Here is a 15,206-nt window from a genome sequence, read left to right as displayed (position 1 = left end):
GATCAGACACCTGGAAAGAGTGACTGACAGGGAAAAAAACTGGGGTTGCTTAGCAAGGAGAAGGAGGAGGGAGATGCTCTTAGTCTTTTATGTGCACAAAGGCAAGGAAAAGAAGGAGGCAATAGACTTTTCTCCAGATCCTCTGGGAGATAAGTAAAGTAACAGATTTAAATTACAGTAAAAGGAAATTTTGGTTAGGCAGCTTGCTGAACAGTAAGAACAATCAGACAGCAGAAGAGATTGTCTGGAGAAAGTTAGAGATCTTCTTTACAGCATTTTTTCATAGAACAGTTAAATAGCTTTGTGTTGGGAATGCTGTAGCCATAGATGGTCTTGTCTTGACTTTGAAGACAGATCAGATGACCGTCAAGATTCAAAACGCTATTAAATTTTAACATTATGTATAACTTTATACTGCAATACAGTTCTTGCTTTATACTCCTTTGTGGAAAGCTAGAGGACATATGCCAGTAATAAATATGTTACTTAAGGAGAGTACTCAAAATAACCAAGCAATCAGAAACTATAAATGTATATAGTGTTGCTATTTTAGAGGCACACAAATTCAATCTTTTGTACAGATATAGTCAGGAAGATTCATAAAATACTGACCTAGGCACTTTACTTTCTCTGTATAGATACGTCCAGATTCAGATTACATGTTTGTCAGCATTGCCTCTAAGTCTCCATATAAGACGCATTGTGTTTGCCTGATCTGAAGTCTGCTGTGGTCAGTAGGAATCTCTCTAATGCTCTTTAGTGCATCACTTTTCTGTTCTATCAAGTCGTTCCTTTAAGATCCTCAGTGATCTCTGAGCACCTTCCAACTGTGCTGTCAGCAGTGCAAGTGAAATACACCATGTATTTATTTGCTCACCTTCTTTCTCTGAGGAAAAAAAAGTGTGCACAGTTGGGTGTATTGTATTTGTTAGGGTTTTTATTTTGTTTTGAAAGTGATGCGACCATTGAATTTTGAAAAATGCTTTAATGCATAAATTTAATGTGCCTAAAAACTTACTGATGTAGCATCTTCCAAGGACACATAATCAAGGACAAGAGCATAAAGTGATTTCCTGTTGATATATGCAGCTGGTATGAGAGTTGAAATCTCTGTTCTAGGAAAAACAAAGGAGATTTTTCTGCTCTCTCAATAGGGCTAAGATTTCCTTCAAGTCGTTTTTTCATTCCTTCAGCAACAGATAATGTAACTACTAACTAACAATGCTTAGAAAACATTGTCATTATGCAAAGTTTCAGTAAGCAACTAAGCCCTATACCTTCCCAATGAGATATGTCTTCCTCCTTTTATGGATAGAGAAACAGAAACATGTTCATGAACATGCAACGGGGTGGTGTTCAGCAGTAAGAACAAAATGCAAGATTTTGCACTATCAAGTCCGAACTGTGACCACTGGGTCCTGCTGCTGGTTACGGCCTTAGTGCCACCCAGAGTTAGAGGAGAGGAGCCCCGGGGCCACTAACAGGCCTTACTGGCCCTGTCCAGCCCCACCTTGGGCCTCCCCACACCCCTGCCCATGGCCCAGGACCCCCTTTCCAGTTCAGCCTGGGATCATCAGTCCCTGCCCCAGTGGCACCACAGGAGTGCTGGTCTCCAGCCAGGCTTCCTGGATGGACCCCTTAAATGCATGTTGTAGCTTGTCTCCAGCTGTCCCGCCGGTCTCATCCCCTTTTGCTCCTGGATGGGATGGCCCCTGGCCAGGGTTCATCACCTGCCATGTTGGGGGCTGTTGATGGACTCCATTACCAGCGCCCAGTTCTGCACCTGGGCTCAGCCCCTACAGGATGGTGCCCAGACTGCCCTAATGAGACACTGGACAAAGATCCCACAGAAAGTCCTAGAAATGCCCAACTGTCCCCTTATCCTGATGCAGAAATAAAATAATAATTAAAAAAATCCCCAAGTCTTGCTTCTCTGGCAACCAGATGGAGTACATCCAACTTCTCATCTGTGTAGAGGAGGAAAATAACCCTGCTTTGTAGAGACCCCAGAATGTATAATGAAAAGGGCAAAACAGGAAATATTATGGAGGAGATAGCTAGTCCAAATACTAGAGCATTACTTGGATTTCCTGCTCTGGGCTTACAAAACACAATTTTGGATTTGAGTAGAAGATATTTTGAACAGCAGCTACTGTGTGAGAGAAGGTGCATGCAGGCATGAGGGAGAAAGGCAGCACGTGCTGAGACTAGGACTGGCACCGCCAGCCACTGCTGCTGCTTCCATCTGTACTGTGATAAAGAACCAGCAGTCTATGGAACATGCAGTGTCTATGATGCAAGGAAACCACCTCATGTCTTCCACAGACAGTATCCAGCCTTCAGAAACTATATAATGCCCCAAAATTTCAGACCTCTGCCACTAATGAGTGACTTGCCTTCTTCTGCACTTCATTTGTTCCAGAGATCAGCAGTGAACTGTGGTGACCCGTGGAGATAAAATGCAGGGGAGGGAAGGTGTCAGGAGCCACTGCATCAACAGGTGATGAGAAAATGAGTACCACAGTAATTTCAGACCCTTCACAGAAGTGCAGCTGCATGGTATCTATCCCAGCTTATCTAAAATAAAATTAGTTCCAGTAGCCCCTAAGAGCATGCCATTAACACAGATCTTTTGCCAATTCCTAACTTGAGCAGACAGAGAAATGCTTAAGACAGCAACTTACACAGATGTCCATAAATACTAAAATAATTGTCAAGAGTTACAATGGCTTAATTTTTCCTTGCCTTCCTCCTGCTTACAGTGAAGAGTTGAAATACAATTGCTTTGATAAAGGAGTTTAGAAGAGGAAATATTAAGCTTACTTTAACATGACACACTGCATTAAAAATACACCAATGTTTCTATTGAAGTCCACAGGGTCCCCTCTACAAATATCCTACTACAGTTCTCCCTAATGTGGTGAAGAGAGATCCTTTTATTTACAGGAAAAGGTGAGGCAAACCCCCTAGCTTTATTTATATTGAGGATTCAATTTATAACTGACTCCATGCATGTAATAGTCTGGATGCTGTCTGTGCAGTGAAAGATGTATGTACACCTTTAACTCTGTGTCTGTTCTTGGCCTCACTGAACTCAAGAGAGATCCATTTAAGCACACTCCTTAAATCTCTGCATTGGTGGAGAACTAACTCACTGCCTGTGCTCCCTGTCCAGGGCCCTTTATGGTTCCAGAGAGTTGGTTAAATGACAGTGAACACCCCAGGAAGACATAGGTATAAAACCTCAATACTTTTAGATAAGGGGAGAAAAACAGAAAACTGCAAAGATAAACTCTGTTTTTATGATATAGGAAATAATGAAGAAATAGATTTAATGAAAACACAGTCATTCTGGGTTAACCCCCCAACTTTCTGTAATCTGTATTAGTGAATTATAATACCGTGATTGATATGGGCAGCTAGTTACCAAAAACATTGCTGTAGTTTACTCTGTAGTCCCATATCTGGCAGAGTATGAGCTACCAGATGAAAGAGGAGATGATGTTTCTGAACAAAAATCGCTGTGACTGAGCAGCAAATAACAGCAGATTTCTCTGAGGACTTTGAATGGTGAGCCGTCGCAGGGTGCTGCTGACCAAGGCTCCTACACCTTGGCCAGGTTTTGAACTGGCACACAAAATACTAGCTTATTTTTAATACCCCACAGAACTGGCAGGGTTTAGTTTGTTGCACTCTACAGAGATACTATTGAAGCAAAGTCACCAAGGACATTAATTTTACTAGTAAGAAATGTTAAATGTTTGTAATAAAACTGAAGAAAGCCTCAAGCAAAACCCTCATACCGTCTATCTCTCTTCAGAAAACTCAAGGTAAGTTTATGACTCTAGGTGCTTGTTCTCTATAGAAACTAACCCCCAGTTTTTGCTCCTTGAAACTAAACTAACAACAGCAGAATATTTTATAGTACTTGGATATTGGAAGTCAGTATTACTATTAAAAAAAGTAAGAATGTATGGAAAATATACAGTTAAGCTAAGTTAACATCCTTAATTCTCCCCATCTACCTTTGCCTTCCCACTTGGCATGTTCTTTGCATTTTTCTTGCTTTTTTCTTTTAGTGTAGAAGATATTAATAAAAGCAAGAACACTTGTTTATTAAGAGGACACAAGAACCCTACAAAAGGAAAAAAATATATCAAGTTTGGAATTTAACTCTATATTTCAGGGTAGATTTGCACTATCTGGGGTGCCTGTCCCAAACTTCGTTAGCACTGATGATGAGTTCAGGTTTATGATCTATTGCCCTGTATAGGCAGATTTTTCTATCTGTTCTCTCTCTCTCCCTGTTAGGTAAAGTGTACTTTTTTTCTGAATTCTGATTAAAGAGGAAACAAGGAGGCAATTTTAGCAATAAAGGTTTTACAGCTGTCTGACTGCTGCAGAGAGCAGGCAAACAATGTGAGCAGGAATGAGGTGTCCCCCTGTGTGCCCAAGTTTCTTTACAGATCTCATGGCAAAGAGCCAGTCATCTTCCCCCCCAGGGCACGCAGGACCCAGGAGCTACATCTGAGCACACCTCAGTCAGTGGCTTGAACTCCTTAGGAGAGGAGGAGCGGGAGAATCCTGGCTGTCAAAGTAGATATCTCTTTTTTCTGCTGTGTAAGCCTTCCGCCTTGTGCTAATGAAAATGTTTCAACTCTCCAGTGCTGGGGGACAAGCTGCAGATGTGTTAGTAATATACAAATTAATGAATGGTCCAAGGAAGGAAACCCAGCCACACTTAGTTATCTTTTCATCCAATGAAACATAACAGTCTGAAGGGAAACAGACTATCATGGCCACATAAATTTGGCTTAAAAGGGAATCCTTCAACCCTTTCACCAGCGAAACTCATTATCAGACATTATTACTGAAGACAAAAGGTTGGAGGAATACAGAAAAGGATGAGCTGTTTATTCAGGAAATGCAAGTACTTAGTCGTATTACAAAGCATCTTAAAACCAGAATATAAGTCTTCCTGCTTCAGGTTATTGCCCAACCTTAAAATAATAGGAGAATAAAAGAAAATGTTATTCCTGCAGAAGCTGTTCTTTCTTACTTCCCTGTGTGTTTTCTCAAAGTGTGTGTTTCTGGCTGCTACCTGAAATACTGCACTGGAATAGGGAGACCATTAGTGAGATCAGAAGTAGCAATTAACTTTTTATGTTCTTTAATCTGGAGAAGACAGAGTAGAGTCTGCAAATCTCGTTGCTTATTTTTCCATATTACTCATGAGAAGTCAAAGAATGAGCTAGGCAGGCTCAGACTAGCATATTACAAAGTGCATATTATAGGGAGCATATAATAGAAAGCTGTGTAAAATATTTTAATCAGACTTTATATGTAATTTCAACTTTGATTATTATAATGACACTAAGCATTGAACTTTAAAGGCTGTGCTGATTAAATTGATATAGGAAGTCCAGCATAATTTATCAGCACTATTCTGTACAAATGACTCAACTACTGCCTACTGTCAGCCTTTTAACATTACTAAAACCCAAACCACAAGAGGTCTGTTATTAATGAAATATGGTAATGGCTAAACTTATTAAAAAAAAAAAAATCAGATAGACAGGCTGTGCAGAATGCACACTGGAGGTTTCTTCCTCCCTAGAGATAGAGTTTCATTTGTTACATACTTAATCTTAGTCCTTTCATGGTTTAAGGAAATAGGATATTTGTATGCAAGTTTATCAGTGGATTCTTTGCTACTTTTACACTGTATTTAAAGAAAGTTGCACCTGTATCTGAGGAAAGTCCCGAAAATGATTGCTGAGGTCTTCTGCCCAGCCCTGGAGAAATATAATCATACACCCATGTTCAAGTTATAATGTTGCCAGACCAACTCACAATTTCTACTAAAGCACATCTTGGTTCAGGATGCTATGGAGGGCTAGCAAAGAATTGGTATGCATTAAAACCTTATAGAAAATGAGTTGTTCAACTGGCCAGTTGGGATTTGTTTGGTTTCTGCATTTGTCCTTGGCTTCCAAAAATGGATTTTTGAGTCTTGCAGGTGACTGTGAAAGGTTGAGGGCAGACTTGCTGAAGGGTCAATGTTGATGTGAGTTGTGGCAGCTCCCTTGGGTCTGAACCTTAGTGTGGACTCGTCACAGAGGATGGGCCAGTCAACGCAGCTGTAACCGAGCGCCTGGGCTGGATTGCCCAAGGCAGCTCGTGTGTCTTACCCACACCAGCCCACAACTAGTTCTAGCCTCTTCGGACTCACCTCTAGCCTCTTTGGACACATGTTTCTGCACTGGTGAGAGGAGTGTGCCCCAGCTTTTGACAGCAAGCCACATATGCCCACTTAATTAAAAAAAAACCACCAAAACACACTAAAACTCTGATCAATTATTCTTATGTAGTCACCACAGGCAATATCCACAGAAGCCATGCAAGGGACCAGGGCTGTCAGCCAGAAACTGCATCCTTGCATCACCCTGCAACCCAAGGCAGGGAATTAGTTATGTAAGGAGGAAGTGGGCACACCACGAAGGATGGTACAGTACAGATAATTACTGAAATAGTAAACAACATGATCACACGTATCCGATCTGTCTAGGCACAGCTGTTTCACAGTTGGGAAATGCACCTCTGCAAGGTGAAAATCTCCCACAAACGTGTGTTTCTGCCAAAAGCATTTGTCCCGTCTGTTTTAAGTAGCTTAATATATCTCCTGACAGAAGAAGACCTTGCTCAGCACAAGCAAGCAATGAAATGAAAAACAGCAACAGCACTTTAAAAAGCTCTTCTAAGGCAGAGGACTAGGATGACAGTAGTCAGAGCTGACTGCAGACATCCGAAAGAGAGCAGACCCACAGGAGGTCCAGGAGCAGTGCGCTAGGCTCACGTCCACATTATTTCTTCAGTGATGCCTTCCTGGCAGATTCACTGCCACAGATTGACCAGGAACACTCTGCACCTTCAGCAATGAGTGTGGTTTTTCTTTTCCTATCCTGCTGTTTGGGGATTTGGGGCTTTAAACCTCCAGCCCAGCTGCAGAACATCCCGGAAACTCCTGTGCAGATTTTCAAGCCATGGACAGTTTAAACTTCCAGAGTTTTACAGTCAAAGTATGAGCCTCACAGTAAAACCAGAGAAAAAGAAAGCAATCAAGGAAATTAATTCCTGGCTATTTTGCAACATCCGTTCCATATGTCCAGGAATATATAAGACTAATTGCATTTTCACTGACGTCAGCCTAATCAACGATCAGTTTACTAAGCCTAATGTGTTCTCTTCTGGCTCACTAGGAGATACATATTAACCTTCAACAGCACTTCTAAACATATTTTACTTGATTAATGTAATACCTCCTCTCCTTTCCATAAATACATTCATGATTTTTGTATAAAAACCAAATGTAATTATAGCATACTGAACTCTTAATGGGTTTCTTTCCTTTAACAAGCATTTATGTAAACTTTGCTCCCCTTACAACCAACCATCTGTTTTTTCACTGGAGGGAGACAACTGTTCCTTGTGATGCCAGAAAATTTATTATCCAATTGAAGGCCTTACTAAGAAAAAAGGACATTTTACAAAGGTTTGCTTTTTCTGAATTGGTAACTCCGTTGATTAGAAGAGGGAATTGTGTCATTATCCTGGGCAACTGATGCAGATTATCAGCTATCATTGCAATAATTCATATACTCTGTGAAAAATCCTAGTGTGGTATTTTGGGATATAAGAAAAATTGCATATGTAAGGGGATTAGAGCTTAAAGATGTTTTAAGAAATCCTTCTGTTGTGTTACTGACTAATAAACAGTTCAGTAAACACAAGGACTGTCCAAAAGATGCTTACAAGAAATCTTATCCCTCTGATGACTTAAAAAGTTTTTTAAAAAAAACATTAATAAACACACTGATGTATGACAGAGACTGGGGAGGACTGACAAAATACTGTTTCTGCTACTCTCTGCAACACAGCAAACACACAAACTTGGCTATTTTCACTTGGAACAGAAAGCCCAGGTAACCTGGGATACGGTGTACTGATGTATCCATCCTTCTTCCAGATAATCATTCTGGCCTGTTCATGGATTGATTCTGTCACCCAGAGGTGAGTGATTAGGGTCTTTGTAAGCTGTTTTATTGATTATGCAATCTAAATTTCTCTCATATGGTACTTTATTTTGTGATTGAACTGAAGAGGGTCTGAAGCATGAATTGGAGATAGGAGGTGGGATAAGGTCCTGCACTGAAGAAACCAACCTGGGTTTGTGCATGGTGGGGAGGAGCTCTTTAAGGAGTTCTCCAGAAGCCATTCTTGAAGCAATTGAACAATTATATTGTTTAACACTGTCTCTCTAGATAAGTTACAGTCAGAATGTGGTTATTGACAAGATATATCTTGTTCATGCTAATGATCAGTGCTGGTCTTTATTCTTTGCTCTATCATGTCTAAAATGAATAGATATGTTTTCAGTTTCCTAAGAAAATACTATGCAGGCCCTAAGCAGATATTTGTGTGCAGGATCAGTCATTTATTTCCCGCTGGTCTTGAAAAAGATAATGAAATGGATGTGATCCACTCCAAGAGCAAATACCCTAAACCTCCTCTGATTGCAGTCTCCATTGGATATTCAACATGTACATCAATCATGCAGGGAAGCCTTTGAAAGTAGGATTCATATTTTCCTTTATTCATGATGAATACCAAGTTTTCTCTCCACTTTCCTCAAGAGCAAGCATGTGCCCAGGGAGTCTCCAATGAGTTACTTGGGAATGTTACTAGTTATTTTCAAGATCTCAGCTTTTATTTTATGAAAGGAAGTACAGTCAATAAAAAAAATAATGATAATTTTATAGACATGGCACTTGGGACATAAATATTTAGTCACTGCAGCCATTCCCACTGCAAGAATAGGGAATCTCAAGTAATTTCAGATTATATCATGACCCCTTCACCTGCCAGTGGAGAAATGTCACCTGCTGCTGCCACTACATCTCCTACCAGGGGATGGGAGTTAGCCATGTCATTGGCACCACACAGCTCTTCCCCCTGAATACACTGCCCAGGTCGGGGCCATGGAGGGGCAATCACCTGGTGAACCCACAGCGAGCCCCATTCTGCAAGACTTCTTTCCCCAGTGCCACCAGTATTGGATTGTTAGTGGAGGTGGTAAAAGCAGCGTTGCCTGCAGGATTACCTGACCCAACATCCCAGCTATATGACACTGGCATGACACGGGAAGTGACATCCCTAGCTGATATGAAGGAGCAGAGCCTTCAGTGAGCTGGCTGGTATACTATGACCATTCATATGGAGATAAAGCTGGAGATCCTTTATACTTAACCAATTTCATTCCATATAAAGGCAAAAAGAAAGCTATTTTTTTAAGCAAAACACAGGGCCTCATACTTGCATTCATGCAAATTCCCACAACCTGGCACTGGATAACAAAGTTTCCAACTCCCTGTAACATCAGGCTTTCTAATGGTGCACTTTGCCCCTTTTCACAATGTCAGATCTTTTTCAGTTTTCAAAATCTCCCGATTCTCACAGGTTCATTTTCCCCGAAAGGGTGTTTCCACCCTGTTCAGGAGATCCCTGCTTACAACTCCTTGCTGATGTGAGCACTCTCAGACAGCGTAAAGGTTGCAGGAGTAAGGACAGAGCAGCTTGGAAGGACACCAGCATAGGTATATTTTGTTTATATGAGTAGCCAGTGCTGATCTCAACCCCCTGCCAAGTAAGCCAAGATATCAGTAATCTTCTAACTGGTATTTAAGCACATTGCCATACATACTGTTTGCACGGGACTTGAAAAAGACAGGGAAATAAGTGAGGCCCAGTTGCAAAATATATACCTTGATTCTCTTTTTGACATCAGGTCAAGTGCACTCTACCGATCTCAGCAGGGTGTTCAACCTGTCAATCAATGAGGCCATAGCAAGCAGTGCTTTTCTTTTGCTTTACAATATAAAGAGGCCACTTTTTCACCCATTAGGACTCAATCCTTTTATTAAAAAACGTCTGGGATGCAGGCAGAAATTATGCACGCTTTCAACTATATAACCAGAAAAATCCAGAACCGAAATGTCACGAACTAGCAATTCACTCTGAGCTTTCCACAAATAGCACCTCGAACGCTGAAGCCACCGGGGCTAAAAACTTCGGCTCGCTCTATTCACCTTCTTACCGCGCGTCCTTCCGAGGGAGCCGCACAACTCCATAACCAGCCGTTATAAAAGCTTCTCAGCCTTCCATTAGTTCTTAATTTCCGCCCCTCTCTGGGGGGCTGAGCCGCGGGCAGCTCCGCCGGGGCTGGACAGCTCCCGCCGCGACCCCGCGGCCGCCAGCGGCTCCCGGGGCTCCCGGGGGACAGCGGGGAGCAGCAGCCCGTGGCCGGGGCACTGCTGCAGCCCAAAAATGAGAGCTCCTGCTTTTAATGTGGTTTTTTTGTTTGTTTTTTTGATTTTGGTTTTTTTTTTTTTGGGGGGGGGGTGTTTTGGGGTTTTTTTTCCTGAACTGATGCCTTAAAGTTTCATCTTCTCCCCTCCCAAGTCAATGGGAAATAATTCCCGTTGTCCCAGATGGTGCCAGCGGAGCCTCGGCGTGTGCATAAACCCCACTGCCATGTGCCGGGAGAGTGGAAAATCCTTCCGTGACACTGGAAAATCCTTCCGTGACACTGTCAGCACATCTGACGTTGTTGCTTCTCTGTATTTTAGATAAAGAAAGTGGAGTCCATTTACTCAGGAAGAAGTCATGCTGTGTTTATAAATGCTGTTACTGATGGGGATGTTATTCTGACTCACTGGTACCGACTGGGTCACTTGGAACTGACAAAAATGCTGGCTTTCCCCTGGACTCTGGCACCTGGGGGAGATCAGAACTGAAGCTGGCTCATTTCAGCAGTGTCACTGCCTTGAACAGCACGCTGATACAACTGGCTGGAACAAAACTAAGCTGCTGGAAGTGACTTCCTCATTTTCCTCAATTTTTTTTTTTTTCCAAAGTGTGACACTTGTAAGACTCCTGTGCCCCCAAATGTCTCTGTGTTATTACTTGTGACCTCTGATTTCATGTTATAATACAGAAAAGTGTGAAGTCCATGCCAGTGGGATAAAAGATCAATAACCAGCTGAACCAAACTGGTCCTCAGGTTTTGAAATAAATATTAGCACCCAGCCAGTCATATTGCTGCCATTGTAATCTTCAGCACAAAGTTTGTATTCAGCACTGCAGCACCCCCTCTTAAGCTTTTCTCCCCAAGGCAGCACACTAGTTCCTGAAGAGCAGGCTGTTCTGCAACCCGATTAGATATTTTTTTCAGGAAATTTCCTCTGGCTGCTCCACCCATGACAAGTTACTTTTTACGTTGAAGTACCTCAGTGCTCTGTGATCATATGTATATTTTATTATGTATGCTATATTGCAGCATCATGCAATGCTGTATTAGGTTATATTATTCTAGATGCAGTACCTATGGCTCTACCAGGAAGAAACTACTGAAACACAATAGCTGTAGAAACATTAACATTCTGAGATCCATTATGTTCTAAAATAGAGCAAAGTTAAATATTTATTTCCCAGCTATTGATACTTTATGAGACCATTGTAAGTGTCCTCAGCTGCTGGGCGTGTGTTGGAAATGCACACAGCATTCCTCCCCCTTACCTACATGGAAAGTGCTCTCATCATGCAGCCCTCATGGCTCCCTGTGCCCTCAGCTCTCCACTCTCTCCACTCTTTGTAGCATCCCAAACATCTGATTAAAACATTAAAACTAAAGAGCTACAACATCATCCCAGAGAAATGCACTATTTTTTTCCACATTTACTCAGATATGAAACTCTGCCTCCTGAAATTATACTAACTCAAAGCCGGTTCAACATGCAAAAATGTTATTTTAACAGCCTGCCAAAACTTTTAAGCTACTATTCTTCCCTCCTTCAGAAGCCTCTACTACTGAATCATTGTATTCATAGTCACAGAACTAATAAAACTTACACTTCACAGGTAGCGAGATATGAAGAAGCAACAGGAAAACTATTCATTCTCTAGGGGCATGTTTTTCCTTCAAATAATTTCCTGCAAAGCATAATGGCAAACAGTTTACAGAATACATGTTGGTGTGGAGAAAAATCAAAGGGTTTTTTGTTTGAACTTTATTTGAGGTAATGCTCATAGCTCACATGTGGTGAGCTATGCAACCACCCAAACTGCATGCAGAGAAAAAATTTGCCACCAGGACAGTATCTGTTTTTATGTAAACCATCAATAGCACATGATAACAAATCATAATTGTTCTTCTGAGATAAAACAGTATTTTTGTATATGACTTCGTAAACCAGACCTTTCAACCAGGGTAGCTATTTACTCAACAAGCTACCCCTCCCTTACTTATTGCTTCCTAACTTTATAAGCTAGCAAAAGGTTTAGTGTTTATTATCAACATGCATCTAAATTTCTATTCTTAATAGTTAACCTTAAAAATCTAAATATTTGCAATAGAGGAGAAAGCACAGAAAGAAATGTGCACTTTGACATGTTATGACGTATTGTCATTTTGAAGTTATTCAGAAATCTGCCCTGAAAAATTTATGAAAGCAAAAGAAGTACAAAGAGGTGTAAATCAGGAAATACCTGCTAGTTAGAAAAGAAAATTTGAAAACAGATTTTTCAGAAAAATACTATGTGGAATTGGGGCACTGGTATTTAAATGTTAGTAACACAATAGGTAATGAAGTCTAAAAGGCTGTCAGGCTTTTCTTTGTAGCTAAGGCCAGCTGATGCACTTACTTCCCTCTTCCTCAAATATCTTCAGGTCCACTGAACAGCTAAAATATCTGTATCTCTGTCTTTGTGGAGCCAATGTGAAAAGGCTTCATTCAGCTGAAGGCAAAAAGAAATAAGCATCCTGGAAGAAATGTTCAAAAGCTTTCAGGTCATATGAAAACTTATTGCAACTTCATTGCAGCCAGGCAAAGAGGGGCATCTTTTTCAATACTGTCAGTATTCCAGATACTGCAGACTGTGGATATTGCATTTAACTATATTTTATTAAACCAGGAGCAAGAAACAGTTCAACTAATGCGCCATTTTCTCAGAGGTGAAATATGTATTTTATAGGATCCAGAGAATTTTATATGATTTCTAGGACATAAATGTCAACCTAGCCTTTTTATTACGCTGATTGAATTTATTTAATGAGCTGTCCTACAATGGAGGCCAGCCCTGCATTTTTCACTTGCTTCTGAAGGGAATTTCAGCAGTTAGCAAATAAGCCTGGGTCTAATCTGCTTCCGTCTGCAGTCATTTGAAAAATGATGCTTGGCAAACAGTTCTGCGTGGCCTTGGCATCAGACGGAGACTGATTTCTCACACCAAGGGACGGGGAAGACTGAGCAGGCCGAGAAGTGCATCTACATAACCCAAAGTGACGAACCAGCTCTTTTTATTCTTGTGACATGTTTGCAAACCCTGTGACTATGGCAGGGCCGGCTCTGGGAAAGCTGCTTTTCCTGCATTGCTACCCAAGGGATTGAGGAAAGATTGGCAAAGACAGGAGAGGAACCGAGGGCTTAATGCGCCTCCTCCTCACCGAGTCTTTCCCCTGGCTGAAGAACCGGGTGTTGAACAACGTCTGGGTCTGATGATAACCCATTAAAGCTGTGCCTCGACGGTCAATTCCTCACTCATGTCCTATAACCCTGGTGGAGGAAAAAAAGTCTTTCTAGTACCTGAGAGCAGCTGCCTGGAAGCTCTCAGCTCTCTGCCAGGCAGCCCAAGATACTACTGACAAACAGTTATCTGACAAACAAGGAACAGCAGTGACGAGAACACCCGACTTCTTCACGAGGCAGCGACCAGAGATGACAACCCGAGATTTTTCTGCGCAATGTGATCAGGGTCCGGGCAGCCTCGCTGGAGCTCATGCGCCAGTGGGGCCTCGGTGCTGCAGTCAACCCCGGCCTGAGAAGCACCACTGCGAAGTTTGGGGGAAACCCCCCCACTCCAGGGATCCTCCCTCATCACCTTTTCATCTGCCGAACGCCTTTTTGCTTGAGCCCCTGCTGAGCCTGCCCGTGCTCTGCATCCCCTGCCCCCACTCCCCCGGCCCCTAAACACACTCAGGCTTCATTTCCCCATTTAGGCAGAGTCTAAACGCCTCACCGGGGGGTAGCCCGTGCCTTAGCGGCGGGGAAGCGCCGGACGGAGCTCGCCGAGCATTACGCTGCTAATAATAACATGACTCCTCGCAGGGTTTTCTCCAAAAAAACGCCGGAGCTCCGAGAGGCAGCCTTAGCTGCTGCTACGGGCATCCCCCTCCGCGGAGCAGCAGCTGGGGCTGCCCCTGCAGCCGGCGCCGAGCGGCCGGGCCGGGGGGAGACACCCGCGGGGGGGACGCCGGGGACACGCACACCCGGGGAGCGCTTACCAGGTACCAGATGCCGAGGATGATGGTGCCGGTGCGGACATGGCAGCAGAGGCAGCAGCTGTTGGAGTAGAAGCGCGCCCAGGGCGAGCTCAGCATCTCCGCGGCTCCTCCGGGCTCCGCGCCGCTCCGCGCCTCTGGCCGCGCCGCTCCGCGGAGGCGGGACCGGGACCGGGGCCGGGGCCGGGGCCGGGGCCGGGGCCGCCCCTCCCGGCGGGCGGGACCGAGCTCGGAGGGGGCCAGCCCAGGCGGCGGCGGGCGGGGATGAAGTCCGCGCCGGCTCCGCGGGGGGTGGGCGCCGCTCTGCAGACCGCCGCGCCGCCGTCAAGCCCCTCCGTAGCCGTGCGGGCACCGACACCGAGCAACCCGCTTCAAAACCCCAGGGCGCTGGCGCAGTCACGGCAAAGCACGGAAGGATTTTAAAATACTTAAGTTGAGGGAATTCTGTGGGCTGGCAGCCTGGCCTGCGTCTCCCCAAGCGTGTCACGGGCGGTGGAAAAGTGCCATTCTGCTGGTGGTCCTACCCCCCCTTCCCAGGCAGGGCTGCCCCTGGAATTAGAGGGATAAGAGCGAAGCCGTGACGGTGCTTCCTTAGCAAAGCTTGTAGCTCGTTGTGGGAAAATAACGGAAGACTGGCGAGGAGGATTGGAAGCACGCTCAAGTGACTCGCAGCCGAGCTGTCAAAAAGCACATATAGCCTACTAATTGTTGTTTGGTCTCGTGTGTTGGACGGGTGGAACATCTGTGTTTAGATAACATAGGCCTGGGATAGACTTAGAGGCACCCTATCGAACATGCTTGAGATTCCTGC

At 43.6% G+C, this 15,206-nt stretch overlaps 1 protein-coding gene across 1 annotated transcript in view; it reads right to left on the bottom strand.

Moving 5' to 3' along the window:
- Positions 1–14,661, bottom strand: part of LAPTM4B (lysosomal protein transmembrane 4 beta) — a 62,853-nt gene extending 48,192 nt beyond the window's left edge. The window contains exon 1 of the mRNA XM_075023659.1: positions 14,399–14,661. Within this exon, the coding sequence (XP_074879760.1) occupies positions 14,399–14,494 (96 nt within the window). The 5' untranslated portion in view covers positions 14,495–14,661. The remainder of the gene's footprint in view (positions 1–14,398) is intronic.
- Positions 14,662–15,206: the final 545 nt, after the last annotated feature.

This window comes from Buteo buteo, chromosome 3 (genome assembly GCF_964188355.1).
Source record: "Buteo buteo chromosome 3, bButBut1.hap1.1, whole genome shotgun sequence".
In the NCBI taxonomy this organism is placed as follows: Eukaryota; Metazoa; Chordata; class Aves; order Accipitriformes; family Accipitridae; genus Buteo; species Buteo buteo.
This window is presented reverse-complemented; position numbering and strand designations above follow the sequence as displayed.